Here is an 18283-nt window from a genome sequence, read left to right on the forward strand (position 1 = left end):
AAAAAAAAAAAAAAAAAAATTTCCCAGCTTTACACGTATTTACACATGTCTGCAATTTTTATTGTATGTGTTGGTTCATACATACACACATCACCACACTCAAGATTCAGAACACTAAGATCTTTTGTGTTGTTTTTAATCTCTGATTTCCATATGTTAGTTTTCACAAAATTTATGGTGCTCCTCTCTATTATATCAGATAACCCTGAATCTAAAGCCTCTCCAGTGTGCATCTTGAGAGAAAAGCTCCAGTCTTAGGAAGCCAGGGTGTAGTGTACATAAGAGAGGGTAAAAGGCACATTCCTAACTGCACAGGTAGTAGAGAAGATCCCAGGAAGTTTAACTGCTCAAATATAGACTTTCTACCAAGCCCTTTCAAAGCCATTTCTGACTTCTGATTTCAGGTGTACCCTAGTACTATTTTTCTAGGATGTGAAGGAACAAATCAACTTGGTTTATCTTAGTATCCTGTAGAAGAAAGCTGCAACTCTGTTCTACTAAGTCACTTACTCTAATTCAGCGGTTCTCAACCTGTGGGCTGATACCCACAGGAACTGTATTAAAGGGCTGTGGCATTAGGCAGGTTGAGAACCACTGCTCTAATTCATTCCCTTTCTAACTTTGAAAAATCTGTTGATATCTCTTGCCAACTTTTGAATTTTCTCCTACTCTGTTTATCTGAAAGTTTTAAATTGGAGCTCCTGTTTTTTCCTCCCAAACCTGCTTTCCACTTGAGCTGTCTTTTCTTCCCAAAATTAAAACATGGACGTTACTATGATAAGAATTGCTGAAAACCTTTCAATATTGTCAACAGGCACTTTGGGCCACAATTCCTTTTGAGATCTTTTTTGATTGCCTAACAAAAAACAGAGAGATAACTATACTGCTTAAATCTCTGCCATTTATATTGACCATCCCTCATAGTAAACTTTTTTCTTACTTGTTCTCCAAGTTGTTGGAATCTGCACTGTGCAAAGATCATCAGCAGATTCATCTGCTGAACTGCCAATGAAGTCAAAGTTAAGGCAGTTAAGGACCAGTTTTAAGACTTGCATTACCAGGTTTTGTTGGTATTCATCCTGAAGATTTAAAGGTTTGGCCAACACCTGAAAAAAGTTCAAAAGCAAATAAGACACTATGAAATACATCAATAAATTTTCACTTTATGAATTAAAATAATGCAAAATGAAAATCAGAAAACGAAGTTTAACTGTAAAAAGTTATATTGTTATACTGTTCCATATTAATTGCTATCCACAAATTTCAATAATAAACTAGTTACAAATTTAATTTTGTAAAATGGGAATAAAAACTTTTATACTTAAACACATATTCTGAGTTACCTTCTAAAGTTACAAGAGATAGTTTGGATAAATACATAACACAACTATTTAAATGCCAAGATTCATTAACTCAAAGGCACCACGCTGAAAAATACAACTTTCTTCAAAGAAAACTGGATTAACTTCATACATAAAAGAATCACATTTGGTTAATAAAGGCTGTCAGAACTATATGAATGTGGAAAGACACTCAAAAGTTTCTGGAGAACAATCCTGACCTCCAAATAATGACCATCCTGACACAACCAAAAAAGATTACACGCTTTAGAGATATATAATGAAATATTTGCAAAGTAAAAGATGTGAAGTTTGAGATTTTGCTTCAAGAATAATAAAAAAAGATTCAAAGTAGGCAGGTAGGTATAGCGAGAAAACGAGATTAGCTATGAGTTTTTAACTTGTTGACAGGTTCAAGGAGGTCATTATAATATTGTCTACTTTTGCATGTGTTGAAATGTTTCATATTAAAAGAAAATTTTAAGATTATAGAGGGTCTTTTGGTCTGATACAGTGTGGCAGTTATCATTTTACTATACCACAGAAATAACTGAAAACTAGTGCTCATTGGAACATATTTTCAGAAACAGTATATTACACCCTTAACCAGCTTAAGCTCCACATTAGAGTACATATTTACATAAGAAAACACAATATAATTATTAATCACACTATCACTAAGGTTCAATAGAACACTATGTAGCAAACAGGGAGATACTACTACCCAATGAAATTATTAAAGTCAACGATCTTGTCTAAACTATGAATAAATTTTTATAGTTGATGAATTAGGAAAACTTACTGTCATTTCATTTTTCATCTATACCCTATGAAAATACTGGCAGGTAAAGAAACTAATACTCAATTAGCTTCAGTAATAAAGAATCTACAGTAGGGAAACAATAAACTACTAATAAAAGACAAGTCAATAAGTTGCTTTTAAATTTTATCTTATCACAAGCCCAGTAAATAAAAATAAATTTTTTGGAACCTCTTACAGATTTGTAAAAATTTATTGTATAAGTGGTCCCCAGGTTACACACAGATACATTCCTAAGAATGTCTTTAGATCTAATTTGTATGTAACTCAGATCCCTGACAAACAGCACATTTATTGTAACAATAATAGCTCGTATGTGGTAAAAATAATACAGTGTAATAATAAGAATAATAATCCCCCTGTACTGCAACAGTTAGCTATAGAAACTACTGTGCTATTTCTTTTAATTCGAACAGAACATAAAAACAAACTCATACAAAAAGTTTACGTAGAATAGGAGAAATTTTAAAAAAGAAAATTAAAGGTTAACACTCACGTAATATTGCATCAACGCTATGTTAACAGGAATGTTACACCTATTCTGACCTAACAAAATCAATAATAACCTTTCCATTTCAATAATTAATACACTACACTGCTTAAGTAATAATGGATGCTTTCACTAGAGCACTGCTTTTCACATGTTCCATTATTCTGACTTTATCCTTTATAATTGTTCTAACAGTCAACTAAAGCCTAATGCCTTTCCAATGAATGATGATGTCTGTCCTTTCTCTGAACACTATCTTATTTCTATTTTCACTTCCATTGTAATTACCTTTCTCTTCAATGCAAGCTCACCTGGAGTTGCACTAGACTTTCACTTATGGCCATGAAGGCATGGTCACAAGGCAAATACAAACTCAAAAAATAAAATTTAAAAATTAAGATAAACTCCCTGCTCTCTGCTCTCTTCTCCCTTTCTCACCTCTTCCCTCCACCCCTACTCTCTTTCCTTTCTCTAATATAAAATAAACTCTTATTTCCTGAAAATATTTAAGAATATATTTTCCTTTCTCTAATATAAAATAAACAGCTAATATTGCTAAATATTTATTCCTTTCTCCAATATAAAATAAACTCTTATTTCCTAAAAATATTTTCCTGAAAGTGAAGCAGTACATCAGGGGCTATCCGTGAAGGACTATGTAAACAATGAGACTAGCCGCTGGCATAAAGGTGCTGTGCCAACAAACCACTTAAGCCACGTAGGTTTGTTTATATGTGTGGAAGAAACTAGTTCCTCAATTATTAATTTAATTATAAATTATCCTTATGAGGAGCCTTGGGAGCCCACTGGTAACCATGAATGCCATAAATCAGGTCATCATAACCTGGGGACTGCCTGTGGACAAAATTAAATTTGTCCACAATAATGCTTCAAAAAGCAGAATGAAGGTGGAAATCCACTTGGAATTCTTTTAAACCTCTATAAACTTCCAAATACATTAACCAGGAAATTGAATTATTAAATAACTTACCTCTTTCAAAAGAGAGCATGCCAGCACTAAAATGTCTTTGAGTGAAGTGTCACGAAATGAGGTAGCTATTTTCCTGTGTTTTGCTGAAGGTCTAGAATAATCAACCTGAAAGATAAAGATGAAATTAATTTAACCAGATGTACCAAAAACCCAAGCAACATTGTACTAAGTAAGAAAAAGAAAAAAAATAATAATTAAAGAATCGTAAAGTACAGAGCTAAAGAGCTTCTAAAAATCTACAGGATAAGTGACCTGCCTAGGTTTATGTAAAGAATAAATAGCAGAGTCAGGCTTAAAACCCAAGTTTCTGGGCTGTTTCCATTTAGTGCTCTTCCAACAAACCATATTGATACCAAAACAGTTAATCACACTTTCAGAGGCAGTATAAAAAATAGTAGTAGATAGGGTGGCACCTGTGGCTAAAAGGAGTAGGGCGCTGGCCCCATATGCCATAGTGGCAGGTTCAAACCCAGCCCCGGCCAAAAACTGTAAAAACTGCAAAAAATAAATAAATAAATGAATAAATAAATAATAGTAGTAGATACATACGTACTAAGACTATCAATTGATGAACTATGCACTATGTATCACAATACGAAAGAAACGACTTTCCTGTTCCTCAGATTCTACCCATAAAAAGACACATCTCTAAGGCAATTTTCAAACTCTTTCTGTGAATCAGCAAACTGAATTAGTTACAGAAAAATTCTTCCATAAGAAACTGATAGTTCTGTACATGTATATATACCACATGCCATTGGTTCATATATCCTTGCCATTTTAAAAAGAAACCAAGGCAGGAATTATAAATAATCATAAATCTCATTTATTATATAAGTTCTAGTGTATTCCCTCTGAATATTTTATAACAAATCACAAATAAACTTTAAGAAGAAATGAACTAAGATTAGCTCTTGAGTTTCTCTATGTTGAGAACTATACCATTAATATTTTCATTTATCAATAGAAAACAAGCAAAAAAAGCTGAAGTCTGATATTTAACAATGAACACTATGGTCTACAATTACCATACAGAGGGTGATCAAAAAAATATATACACATTTTAAGAAAGGAAAAAAACTATTAAAACTGGAATACTCAATATACACTAATAAAGTTTGTTATCTTGTATATTGTATCCCTTGTAATTGCAGAAGTCAAACATGACTCAAGTATTATAATTTTAATACAGTTTTTCCTTTCTTAAAATGTATATATATTTTTTGGCACCTTCTGTAGTATTACTGTTTATTCCTAGTGCTTCTTGGAAGAAGAAAATAAATTATTTTCCTTACTAACATTTGTAGATTTTTTTAAATAAAAAGTAGTGAACTCAATATTATCTGACACTTCCTAAGTTCCAATACACAATTTAGACTATACCTAAATGTGACATTTACTTATAAAACATGAAACATCAGTGTAAAGTGGTTACGCAAAGTTGTTACTAAAATCTATCTATATCCAACATGTAAGACTAGAATGATCACTTTCAGTGTTACTCCCTTAAATTACAAACTTTATAAACTTTAAAAGTCTGCCTTTCCCACATTTTCCTCAATAAATAAAAATAGTTTCTCCTTAATACAAATTAGTAAGAGCATACAGTATTACAATTCCAACTTACAAAATGCTCTTCACATTATTTCACTTAACCCTCAGAACTTATCTGTGAAATGTGTATTATCCTTTTTAAAACACATGAGAAATTTAGTTTATAGGCACTCTTAACACCAACCTCTCATTACCACCTTATCCATGATATAGAAAGAAGAAACTTTAGTGCCTTCTATATACTAAGTTCTGTGCTAATAGTTTATCTCATCTTAAAAAGATCCACACACGTAGGTATCATTATCATTTTATAGATAACACTATACAAGCTTTAAAGAAGTTAAGGAGTTTGTTCAAAGTAGTCAACGACAGACCTAAATATAAATCCCAACGATAGACCTAAAATACAAATAAGATGTCTTAATTCAGAGTTACCTTTGAGGCCCACGTGCTTATTTGATTTGGATTACTCATTTAAATATCCACTGTTTTGAGAAAATAAGATTGCACATCCACTTTCTATTGCATATCTGTGTCTCTACCATGGAGACAAAGGGTATTTTGCTTCTTTTTTTTTTTTTTGAGACAGATCTCACTCGGCTGCCCTGGGGTTGAGTGTCATGGTGTCATCACAGCACACAGCAACCTCAAACAATCTCTTGCCTCAGCCTCCCAAATAGCTGGGGCTACAGGCACCCACCACAACACCTGGCTAGTTTTCTATTTTCAGTAGAAACTGCGGACAGGGTTTTACTCTTCCTCAGGATGGTCTCCAACTCCTGAGCTTAAGCAATCTACCTGCCTCACCTCCCAGAGTGCTAGGATTATAGGCCTAAGCCCCAGTGCCCATCCAGGTATTTTAGTTCTTGATGATTATATATTGAATATACTATAGAAAACAGTAGACTTGGCTTCCAAAAAGCAGGATAACCTATAAGGTCCTATTAAGTTGCAGGAAAAATCAAATTTGTATCTTTTTCTTATAAGATACATCCTATTACAGTGACACTAAGTGAATATAGCTGGCTTACATCTAACAACTCTAATATTAATTTAATATTCCCCTACTATCTGGTTTAGAAATGCTTAATAAATGCTAGTTAAAAATTAGCCTGGGTAAAATGTCTCCACAGAAGGTCTATATTTTTCACCATATAAAGTCAAAAATCATTAGAACTTTGAGCTTTTCTTAACATGTACTTGATTCTCTGAAAGATAAATCTGAAACATCCTGTGCCAAACCGTAAGAAAGTATCCAAAAAATTGTAAAGAAATGTTAAATAGACATAAAAGCCTACCTGAAAGTAGGCTCAAAGTAAATAAAGTTAGTAATGAATTATAAAATATTAAATAAAATAGAAAACCAGTGACCCACACTAATATAAAAAAATAAATAAGGCCAGGCACAGTGGCTCATGCCTATAACCCTAATACTCGGGGATGCCAAGGCAGAAGGGTTGCTTGAGGTCAGGAGTTCAAGACCAGACTGCACAAGAGCAAGACCCTAAATATACTAAAAATTAGCAGGGTTGGTGGCACATGCTTATAGTCCCAGCTACATGGGAGGCTGGGGCAGAAGGACTACTTGAACTCAGGAATGTTAGGTTGCAGTGAGTTAGGTTGATGCCACTCTACTCTAGTCTGGGAAACACAGTGAGAGCATGTCTCAATTAATCAATCAATCAATAAGTAAATAAATAAATAAATTTGAAAGCAATGACGAACAAGGTATTTTCAGCATCTTAAAGTACCTCCCCACAAAATATTTATTAATTACAAAGGGAAAAAGAATACATCTACTAGAGACTAGTAGAGATTATCTTGAGTAAGAGACCAAAGTGAACATCATCAGTAATATGACAAATCAAATCATGTGCTTAGTAACAAGAAGCCACAGTATCATTTCTGAGATATTCCCGACAAATATGCATAATCTGAATCCAATGAGGAAATCGCAAAATGTGGGATATTTTACAAAACAACTGGCCTATAATCTTCACAGGTATCAAAGTTGAAAGTGAAAAACATTCAGGAATTTTCCAGATTGAAGGAGACTAATAAAACATGAGAACTAAATGTGATGCACAATTCTAAACCAGCCCTTTTGCTAAAAGGACTTTCTGGGACAAGTGGTGATATTTGAATGGGACACAGAGATTAGAGAGTAGTAACGTGTCAGTGTTAATTTTCTGATTTAAATGACTGCATTATAGCTATTTAGGAGAATGTTCTTACACATAGAAAATAAAGCATTGCCTGGTGGGGACTTACATTGACAACTCAGTATCAAACAGTGGAGAAAAAAACTTCTTTGTAGTACCCTTGTGATTTTTCTAAAATTTTGTTTATTAAAAATAGAAAATATTTATTGCTTTGTAAAAGTGAACTACACTTTTTTTTTTTTGAGATACAGTCTCACTATGTCACCCTCGGTAGAGTGCCATGGAATCACAGCTCACGGCAACCTCAAACTCTTGGGCTTAAGCCATTCTCTTGCCTGAGCCTCCCAAGTAGCTGGGACTACAGGTGCCCAGCTATTTTTTTGTTGCAGTTGTCACTGTTGCTTTAGCTGGCCCAGGCTGGGTTCAAACCTGCCAGCCTGGATGTATGTGGCTGGAGTCCTATCCACTGAGCTACTTTTTTTTTTCTGAGATACAGTCTCAAGCTGTTACCCTGGGTAGAGTGCCATGGCATCATAGCTCACAGCAACCTCCAATTCTTGGCTCAAGCAATCCTCTTGCCTCAGATTTTCTATTTTTGGTAGAGACAAGGTCTCGCTTTTTGCTCATGCTGGTCTTGAACCCGTGAACTCAAGCTATCCACCCGCCTCAGCATCCCAGAGTGCTAGGATTACAGATAGCCACAAGTCACTGTGCCCAGCCTGAACTATACTTTTATTAGAATACCACATTACACAGCAAACCCTCACTCCAGGACAGCCTAAATCCCTTTTGTGCTGTGAAGGAAGAAATGAATCAAATTGCTCATTTAAAGAAGCAAGCAATTGCAAAAGCTAGATGATGAGTACACAGGGTTATTATACTGTTCTCTTCACTTTTATGAGCTAAAATTTCCATACAAATATATATGTATATTTTTTAAACCTGCAATTCTTTAGACACATTAACAGAATGGTAATAGGATTAGCCAAAGTCCCTGTCAGAACATCCTTGCCTACACAGTTTATTACTAGTCCTAGAAATATAAACACTGTAGAGAAATCCTCACCTAGGTACTCTGGGCCAAAGGAACCAGGAATATGATACCCATGATAAATTATGAGGTCATTTCAAATTTTAGAAATCCTTCCTATAAATCTAGAAATATTTTCTAATTCCTGATTGAATAAAAATAGAAAAGAGTTATTTTGCTGCTGTTTTTTAACACCAATGGCACTGAGAAGTAGTCGTGGGTATGCAAGCTCTCCCTATACACACATGCAAACACATACTACTCAAGATGACGTGAGTTTTTAATTTAAACATGACATTCTCCTTTATTATAAAATTATTCCAGATAGAACCCAACTTCTGCTTTTGTTCTGTTTAGAACCACATTAAGTACAAAAGTGAACAGGAGCAGGTGATAATGTGCTCAGCTGCTGAGCTCATAAAAGCACTGTTGGGGGCAGGTATAGTTTCTGAAAATTCTCCTTTTACAAGGGGAAAAATCTAAGCTGAAACATGGCTAAGGGCCAAGAGGCCTGTTTTTTGATGAGTCCTGCTGGGTATCCATTGTTGAGAATCAATTCACCAAACCACTTATGTTTTATTTGTAAGTGAATAAGGGTTTTTCTCTTTTGCATATAATTTATTTCTTATGGTCAGTATATTACTATATATACAGGGGTAAAAGGACAATTCTTGTCCATGGAGTAAGAACCATGTCTAATTCCCTCCTCTTTGTAGTATTTTCTACCACTGCTGATATTTTCAATAACAATGATTAAGTATCCCACTATTTAATTATCCCACAAATAAAACAGACACATAAAAAACCCAGATTATTCAATTTCATGCCACACAAAGAAGACTGTACATTTTGCATTACTTAAGCAAACTTCATGTCCCCTTGAGATGGAAAGGCTTGCTTACCAGGTTCATTTCCTGAGTCAATTCAGAAAGGATTATTACTCCTATTATGCAGTGCTCCACAGTACCCTTTGGAGAAAATAACTAAGTTTAGCCTATGTGGAGATAAGTGATTGGTTCTTAATATGTAAACCAGACAATATTTATAATAATTAAATACTAAAATATCACATTTACTGGAAAATATAACTTTTAAAAATATAAAGAAAAACCACCATGAGCTCTACAGAAGAGAATTTCAAGCTCATTTTTTTGAAGGATAAATCTGGATATACAGTCTAGGAAAAAAGCTCACCAAGTGAAGAAATAATAAACCACCCCTCTTTAACCAAAACTCCTAATTTTTCCTTAAGAATTGTAATAGACCACTGTTTCTTCATCTGGACACCAACCAAAGTAGTTCCTTACAACAGGAATTATGTATGCATGGAAAAAATATATACCTGTAAATATCGGAATCATAGCAAGCAAGGCATGATGGTCATCCTAAGTCAGAAGCATAGAATAACCAACAGCAGATGTAGGGTTCCCTGAATCAGCCCAAAATGATGGAACTGCTAGCACAATGTGTCCTCTTGCTTTTGTTTATGTTCTGTCTTTTTACTGTCCAATGTCTAAATTTGTATAAGTTAAATTATCTGTTTTTGTCACAGACGTACATATTTGATACCTGTATACAATGTGTAATTATCAGATCAAAAACATTCATGAGAAACTGACACTGTGACTATAGTATAACATAAAATTTTTTTTTAAATTATCAGAAGTTAGCAGCTCTATTGCTTTACTAGGTCACTGTGTGACCTTACAGAAATTATCTAACTTTTCTAAGCTTCAGTTTTCTCATTTACACGATGAAATCCATTTCACAGGATTGTAGTAATAAACATTAAATGGTGTAATATATGAACAGCATTTTATATATATATATATGTGTGTGTGTTTTGTATTTAAGTAATACATAGACATATATGTCACAAATGAAAGAACAAACATTTTTTTTAAATTAGAAAACATGATTATTTGCATTCTTCTGGTTTGGAAACTAACAGCATAATCCTCATTTACTGACAACAAATGATAAAAGACCCAGAGGATAAATAATAAATCTAATTAATATGGTACTGATAGACACAAAACAAAAGATACAACTTGAAGAAAATAACAAAAAAAAGGCAAATAGATGTATATTCTAATAATGTAATGATGGCTACTTACCTGGAGAAACTTCTTCACATCAGCAATAATTTCTCTGAAGATGAACTGGTCTTTCTGAACCTCAAACCACCCCAACTTAGTGATTTTGGCAATGACTTGAATGAGAGCTTGAATGACAAAGGGAGCAAGCTTGGGTTGTGACGCCACATAATTCAGAATGTAGTTTCCTATAAAGAAAATATTCTGTGATCATTTGGACTTTTCAGAAAAGTGATGTGAATTATGTCAAGAAAAAGAGGAGGCAATAACATGCTCTTTAACAAAAAGTTACCCTTTCCTCAAGACATATACTTACTTATGCTTGTTTTGAAAAAGCAAATTTGTACCAATGCATTTGGTACATTAAAGAATAATTTGAATATAATAATTTTGTTGAGTATGTCACTTTTGTTTCTGCATGATTTCAACTACAAAAAAATGTTAGGTGAATACAGAAAACTGCAACTCGGCCAAATGAATCAAACTATATGCATGATGGATACATCTCAAACATCTAATATGTATTATCAGCCACAGCTATCCTTATCCTGTGTTACCATTTCCCATCCTATTTCAGATAACCTTCCTTTCACCACTTCATAATAACCCGCAAGCTGCAACACTTCTAAAGCCCACTTCAAACTAACTTCAGGTCTTTTTCAAGATAGAGTGCCACATTTATTGTACTATGCATATATTTCTTAACCATTTAACATGTGCCAAACTCTACTGATCTTTTATCAGATTTCTATCTTTTCAAAAATGTGTCACTGACAAAGTTTCTGAATTTTATTTCCATAATCTCATTTCTCTCATAAGCCTTGTGATTTTTACTGTGAGCATTACATTAGCACTGTCACTTTTGGGAACACATGTTGTATTACAGTAAAATTGACTACGTATTTTTCTGTTTTATCAAGTGGCATAAAAAAATACAAGTATCATAATATGATAAAAACAAGTATGTTAATTAAAGAAAGTGTAAATAGAATAGTAAAGTAAATCTTGGAACAAATCTTGAACCAAAACTATAAACATGAGTAGCAAATTGAGCTCTGAAGCCTCCTAGATGTCAAAGAGGTCAGGTAACAAATATGCCAAAAAGTCTATCAGAAAAATACAAGAAAAAATTTTTAAAAGGAAGGGATTCCATTTCTACTTTGGCTGCAAAGGCCAGCATGCTAGTTGGGAAAAGATTAAAGAAAAGATAAATATCTCAAAACTGAGTTAAAAATAGCTTTGATGGAAATAACATCAAAATGCACAAATACTTTCAACAATTGTTCTTGATATGTGCAGTAAGAGTTCTGATATTTAAAAAAGTTCTCATAATGATCCTATTTCAACCTTAATTTTTATTTATATTAAAATAGTTATATAAATAAAAAATAAGATAAAATAAATGTTTGAAAAAGCACAGATGTCTCCAGCATTAAAATAGAATTGAGAGATTTCTCCTATGTATCACAGTAATCTAGTTCTCCTAAACTTTGTTACATGTCGTCTTTTATTTCAATAACAAAACTTAATATTGTTTCCTGAATATAGAAGAAAATCCAATGCATTTACTTCAATTATACTTGAACAGCAATCTCACACATGAATTACCATTACACAGGCCAAAAATATGAAGGTCAGAGGTAAAATGTCTTGGGACTGAGTCAGGCTGTTTTGGTTTCATTTTGATTTTTTGTTTACTACCAAATACTGGCCAAACCACATATGCTAATAATTATTAAAAATTCAAAACTCTACTAAGTCCAAACTTGTAGAAAATACATCATTTAGGCTTTGCTATCACTGGACTGATACTTTAGGAATCAATACCTTGTGGGAACTTAATCTGAAATATTTGTGGAATTGTCTACTTGAAGTCAGGTCACATATCAGAAAAAAATACAAAAAGAATGTAAAAGAAAGGGGAAAGATTCAGTATCTACTTTGGTCCTGAAAGCTAGCATATCATTACGGAAAAGAGTGGAGAGAAGGTATAAATACCTTACTATTCTATAAAAATACTTTAATGGAAACAACTCTAAATTCTTAGTACACTTAAAAATACAAGCTAAAAATATTCCAAGAACACTTAGAAAAAGATAATCTCCTATGCCTACAGAGCTAGCTTATGAAGTACTGAGAGACAGACAAGCAAAATGAAACAAAAAGGAACTACCACAAGAATATCAAGATAGGACTTATGAGGCAGACATGTAGAGAAATTGGAAACTTCATCCACTGTTGATAAGAATTCAAAATTGTGTAGCCACTTTGGAAAACAGTTTAGCAGATTCTTAAAAAGTTAAGCATAACTTACAACCCAGTAATTCCACTCCTTGGTTTCTACTTAAGAAAAATAAAAACATAGGTCCATCCAAAGACTTGTACATAAATGTTCTCAGTAGCATTGTTTATAGTGACCAAAAGATGAAACAACCCAAATGTCCATTAAGTAGTGAATATATAATAAAATTGTCATCTGTCTACATAAGGGGATGTTATAAAAAGGAATGAAATACTGATACATGCTACAACAGGGATGAAGCTCAAAAACATTCCGCAAGTACTAGTAGTCAGATGAGACAGACTATATATCGTATGATTTTATTTATATGTAATGTCTACAAAGAGTGAATTGACGGAAGAAAAAATATAGAAGCAGGATTATAAATGAACACGAGGGAGTTTCAGGGGTGATAAAAATGTTCTAACAGAATTGTGATAACATTCACATAACACTGCAAATTTACTAAAAACCATTAATTATATACTTGAAACAAGTCAACTTTATGGTATATAAGTTATAATTTAGTAAAGCTATTTGAAAGGAAGGAGGAAGGAAAGGAAGAAGGAACAGAAAGGAAGACTGATTTACTGGCAGCCCTTGGGTTACAAACAAGATAGAATCCGTAGGTTTGCTCTTAAGTTGAATTTATATATAAATTTGTAGCTGGAACATTTACCTATTACCTGCAATAGCCTCCATTCACAAGTGTAAGTTGTACATCAATGTTTTTAATTTGGGGGACATACTATAATAGTCTCTGTTCATGTGAGTTGTACGTAAGTCAGATGTTTATAACTCAAGGACTGCCTGTACTATATATAGTACTAAGTTTAAACTGCACTTTTGTTTGAATAGAAGGCAGAAAGAATACTATTCCAGTCTAGAGAAACAACCTAAGAAAAGGCAGCAAGGCAGAAATAAGATGGCATAGGGGAAGACCTGGCACAACTGACAGACTAGTACCAATGAAGATAGAAGACTACTTAAATAAGGATGATCCTTCAATGACAAGCTCACGAAGAGACTTAATAATATGCTTAAAAAATGGTATTTCACTGATTAACAATGGTAAGCCGTTGTTAATCATACAATACAGGGAGAAAATAGAGGAACTAGCAATAGTTTATGATGGAACATAATGAGTTATGCAGATTGGAACTATATAATGAAAAACTGCGGATTTGGGAGTTGATGTGATAAAGGCAATGTGACTGCTGAGACCATTCTTTGCATTTTCCATTTTAATGCACATGTCAATTATTTTACTGACACATATTGGACATATCAAGTCATAATAAATAATCTCCTTGTAGAAAATTGGTAAATCAAATTAAAGAAACTAATAAAAGAAACATGTCACATCTTGTTAGAAATTGTCTTGCAGGTTTCTACTTCTTTTTCTCCAAATTTCCCTCAGTATTATTTTATAAAGTTTATGAATATATCTATTTTTTTAAGCTTCCATTTAAAAATATATTAATAAGTCAAACAATGTGAATATGCATATATCTATTAGAGAAACTGAATTAATAATCTTACAAAACAGAAAGCACCGTGCCCAAATGGGTTAATTAGTGAATTCTACCAAACATTTAAGGAACAAATTATACCAATTCTCTATAATACCTTCCAAAAGACAGCAGCAGATAGAATTCTTACATCATTCTTTAAGGCCTGCATTACCCAAATACCCAAAGCAGATAAAGATATTAGAAGCAAAGAAAACTACAGACCAATATGTCTCATTAACAAGATGCAAAAATCCTCAACAAAATATTAGCAAATTAAATCTAACACATAAAAAGAATTAAACACCACTGGAGATTTGTCCCACATATGTGAAGCTGGTTTAACATTCAAAAATCAATTAACATAATCCATCACATCAACAGACCAAAGAAGAAAAATCACATGAATGCAGAAAAAGCATTAATAATAAAATTCCACATATATTCATGATAAAAACTCTTAGCAAACTAGGAATGGAGAGGAATGTCCTCAAGTTGATAAAGAAAAATCTACTAAAAACCAAAAGCTGACACCATTATTTAATGGTGAGAAATTTGAAGCTTTTCCAGTAGGATCAAGAACAAGGCAAAATGTCCCCTTCCCACCACTACTTTTCCATATCATACTGGAAATCCTAGCTAATGCAGTAGGACAAGAAAAGGATATAAAATGTATATACTGTAGATTAGGAAGGAAGTAATAAAGCTGTGTTGGCTTAAAGATGACTTGATTGTCTATGCAGAATACTGAAAGAATCAACAACAACAAAATAATCTTGAACTAATAAGTAATTATAGTAAGGCTGTAGGATACAGGTTTAATATACCAAAGTCAACCACTTTTGACATAAAACAAAACACAATATAATTTCTATTTGCATCCAAAAAAAGAAATATTTAGGTATAAATCTATAAAATATGTACAAAACCTTTATAAAAAAATTATTAAACTATTAATAAAAGAAATCAAAAATCTAAATAAATGTATAGATATTCCAAGTTCATGAACAGGAAACTCAATATTGTCAAGATATTACTCTTTTCCAGCTTGACCCAGAAACTCAACACAATTTCAATCAAAATCCCTGTAAGTTATTTAGTAGGTATCAACAAACTGATTCTAAAGGTTACATGGAGAGGACAAAGGCCCAGAGTAGCCAGCACAAAACTGAAGAAGAATAAAGTTGGAAAATTGACACTACCTGACTTTAAAACATACCATAAAGCTATAGTACTTGAGTTTGGTATTCATGAAAGAACTGATTAATCGATTCCTATGGTTTAAATGTTTGCCCCCTCCCATAATCATGTTGAAATTTAAATGCTATAGTAAAAGTATTAACAGGTATGTTGTAGAAGCTTCAAGTAAAGGTGATTAGGCCAGGAGGGCTCCACTCTCATAAATGGATTAATGTCATTATCCTGGGAATGGATTCCTTCAAAAAACGACAAGTTTGGCCCCCTTTTATAACTCTCCTTTGCCTTGTCTTTGCCCTTCTGCCTTGGGATAATGCATCAAGAAGGCCCTCAGCAGATGCCAGCCTCTTGATCATGAATCTCCTAGCCTTCAAAATTATAAAAAATAAATTAGCTTTCTTTATAACTTACCCAGTCCCTCAGGAATTTTGTTATAGCAACACAAAACAGACTAAGACACAATGGAGTAGAATAGAAAGCCCAGAAATAGGCCCATATTACTACAGTCAAGTGATCTTTGACAAATGAGCAAAGGCAATAAAATGGAGAAAGATAAACTTTCCAACAAATAATGCTGGATATGGACATCTACATGAAAAATATGAGTCTGACCAGTTTGATGAAAATATTTAAATTGTATATAAAACCAGCACATTGTACCCTATGACTGCATCAATGTACAAAGCAATGATTTAATAAAAAAAAATATGAGTCTAGACACAGACTACATGCCCTTCGCAAAAGTTAACTAAAAATGGATCATTGACCTAAGTGTAAACCATAAAACGATATAGCTCCTAGAAGATAATAGAAAATCTAGATGACCTTGGTTCAAGCAATGACTTTTTAGATGCAACACCAAAGGAATGGTCTGTGAAATAGAGTGGATAAGGTGAACTTCATTATTAAAATGAAAAATTTCTGCTCTGCAAAAGAGATTGTCAGGATATTGAAAAGACAAGCCACAGACTGGGAGAAAATATTTACATAAGATGCATCAGATAAAGGACTGTTAGCCAAGACTATGCAAAGAACTCCTAAAACCCAAAAATAAGAACACACATACACACACACACACACACACACGCAAACAATTAAAAAATGGGCCAATGAACTTAATAGTCACCTCCCCAAAGAAGATACATGGATGACTCTTAAACAACATGGGTTTAAACTATATAGGTCAACTTACATGTGAATTGTTTTTAATAAATACACTGGAAAGTATTTCAGAAATCTGCAACATTTGAAAAAACCTACAGATGGAACCATGTGGCTTAGAAATATCAAAAAAAATTAAGAAAAATTAGTTATATCACGAATGCATAAACTATATGGAGATACTAGTCTAAATTATCATTTCCCAACACAAAATATATACAAATCTATAACAAATTAAACTTTATGAAAACATGCACACACTTACAGATCATGTATAGCACCAGTCAAGAGAAATGTAAAAGAAAACATACAGCATTAAATTATAACTGCATAACACTAACTGTACATAGTACAATAATTTCACAGCCATTTCTGCTTACTATTGCAGTAAGATCAAGTGTTAAAAACAACTTCTTAAAATAACATTTGTCTCTAATCTCCTCCAAGTCAGCAGTTCATCTCTCCAATAAAATATGTATTATGGTGAAAATGTTCTCCCCAAGTTATTGCATATTTTTCATCACATTCAGTGCACAACTGTATGCCCTGAGTAACATCCTGGGACCCATACAAAGTGCTGCTAGTGAAGATGGAAGTGCTCCCAAAGCAGAGAAAAGTCATGACATTACAAGAAAAAGTTAAATTCCTTGATATGTAACCAAAAAATGAGGTCTACAGTACAGCTGCCACCATCTCAAGATAAATGAATCAAATGTAAGGACCACTGTAAAAAGAATAAAGGAAATTTGTGAAGTTACCATTGCAGCTATGCTGGCAAGCCCCAAAACCTTGCACTTTTTCAAAATATCTCATCTTAACAAATGAAGAACATACCATGCTCATAACTGAGAAGAATCAACACTGTTAAAATGTCCATACTATCCAAAGCAATCTAGAGATTTAATGCAATCCTTGTCAAAGCGCCGTCATATTTTGAAAAAAAAAAAAAAATAGTACTTTGTTTCATATAGAATAACTTACATTAAAAATGCAACTTTTATGTGGGTGCAGGATTGCTATTAAGAAGGCATACCTGTAGACTCTTATATGATTTAATATCTTAAAGCAAAAAGAAGGTGAAGGGTCTAAAGCTGGAGAATTTAATGCAAGCAAAGGATAGTCTGATAATTTTAAGGAGAGGTTTGGCTTTTTAAAAAAAAGTCAAGAGAACAAAAGAATCAGCTTCTGCCAACCAAGAGGCAGTAGATGAATTCCTAGATGCCATTAACAAAATCACTGAGGAGAAAAGGATATCTGCCTAAACAGGTTTTATTTTTTTTGTATTTATTTTATTTAATATGAATGCTCTTTATTTTAGTAATAAAAATTCTTGATGTATTTTCTAAATTTGGACTATGGGATCTTAAATGTGATAATTTTCTTTAATATACAGAATGTTTTCTCCTGTTTAATATACATTTTTCTTTTTTCTTTTTTATTAAATCATAGCTGTGTACATTAATAGTATAATGGGGTACAGTGTGTTGTTTCTATACACAATTTGAAATACCTTCATCCAACTGATTAACATAGCCTTCATGTCATTTTCTTAGTTATTGTGTTAAGACATTTATATTCTACATTTAGAGAGATTCACATGTACCCTTATAGGATGAACCACAGGCATGATCCCACCAATCCCCCTCCCTC

General features: G+C 33.0%; 1 protein-coding gene across 1 annotated transcript in view; it reads right to left on the reverse strand.

Moving 5' to 3' along the window:
• The window catches only part of RANBP17 (RAN binding protein 17), a 417598-nt gene that overhangs the window by 376806 nt on the left and 22509 nt on the right, over window positions 1–18283 (reverse strand). The window contains exons 4-7 of the mRNA XM_012806634.1: window positions 10505–10671; window positions 9290–9355; window positions 3642–3746; window positions 941–1106 (exon numbers count right to left, since the gene is read on the reverse strand). Of these exons, the coding sequence (XP_012662088.1) occupies window positions 941–1106; window positions 3642–3746; window positions 9290–9355; window positions 10505–10671 (504 nt within the window). The remainder of the gene's footprint in view (window positions 1–940; window positions 1107–3641; window positions 3747–9289; window positions 9356–10504; window positions 10672–18283) is intronic.

Source organism: Otolemur garnettii, unplaced genomic scaffold (assembly GCF_000181295.1).
Source record: "Otolemur garnettii isolate 467f Iridium unplaced genomic scaffold, OtoGar3 scaffold00003, whole genome shotgun sequence".
Lineage (NCBI taxonomy): Eukaryota > Metazoa > Chordata > Mammalia > Primates > Galagidae > Otolemur > Otolemur garnettii.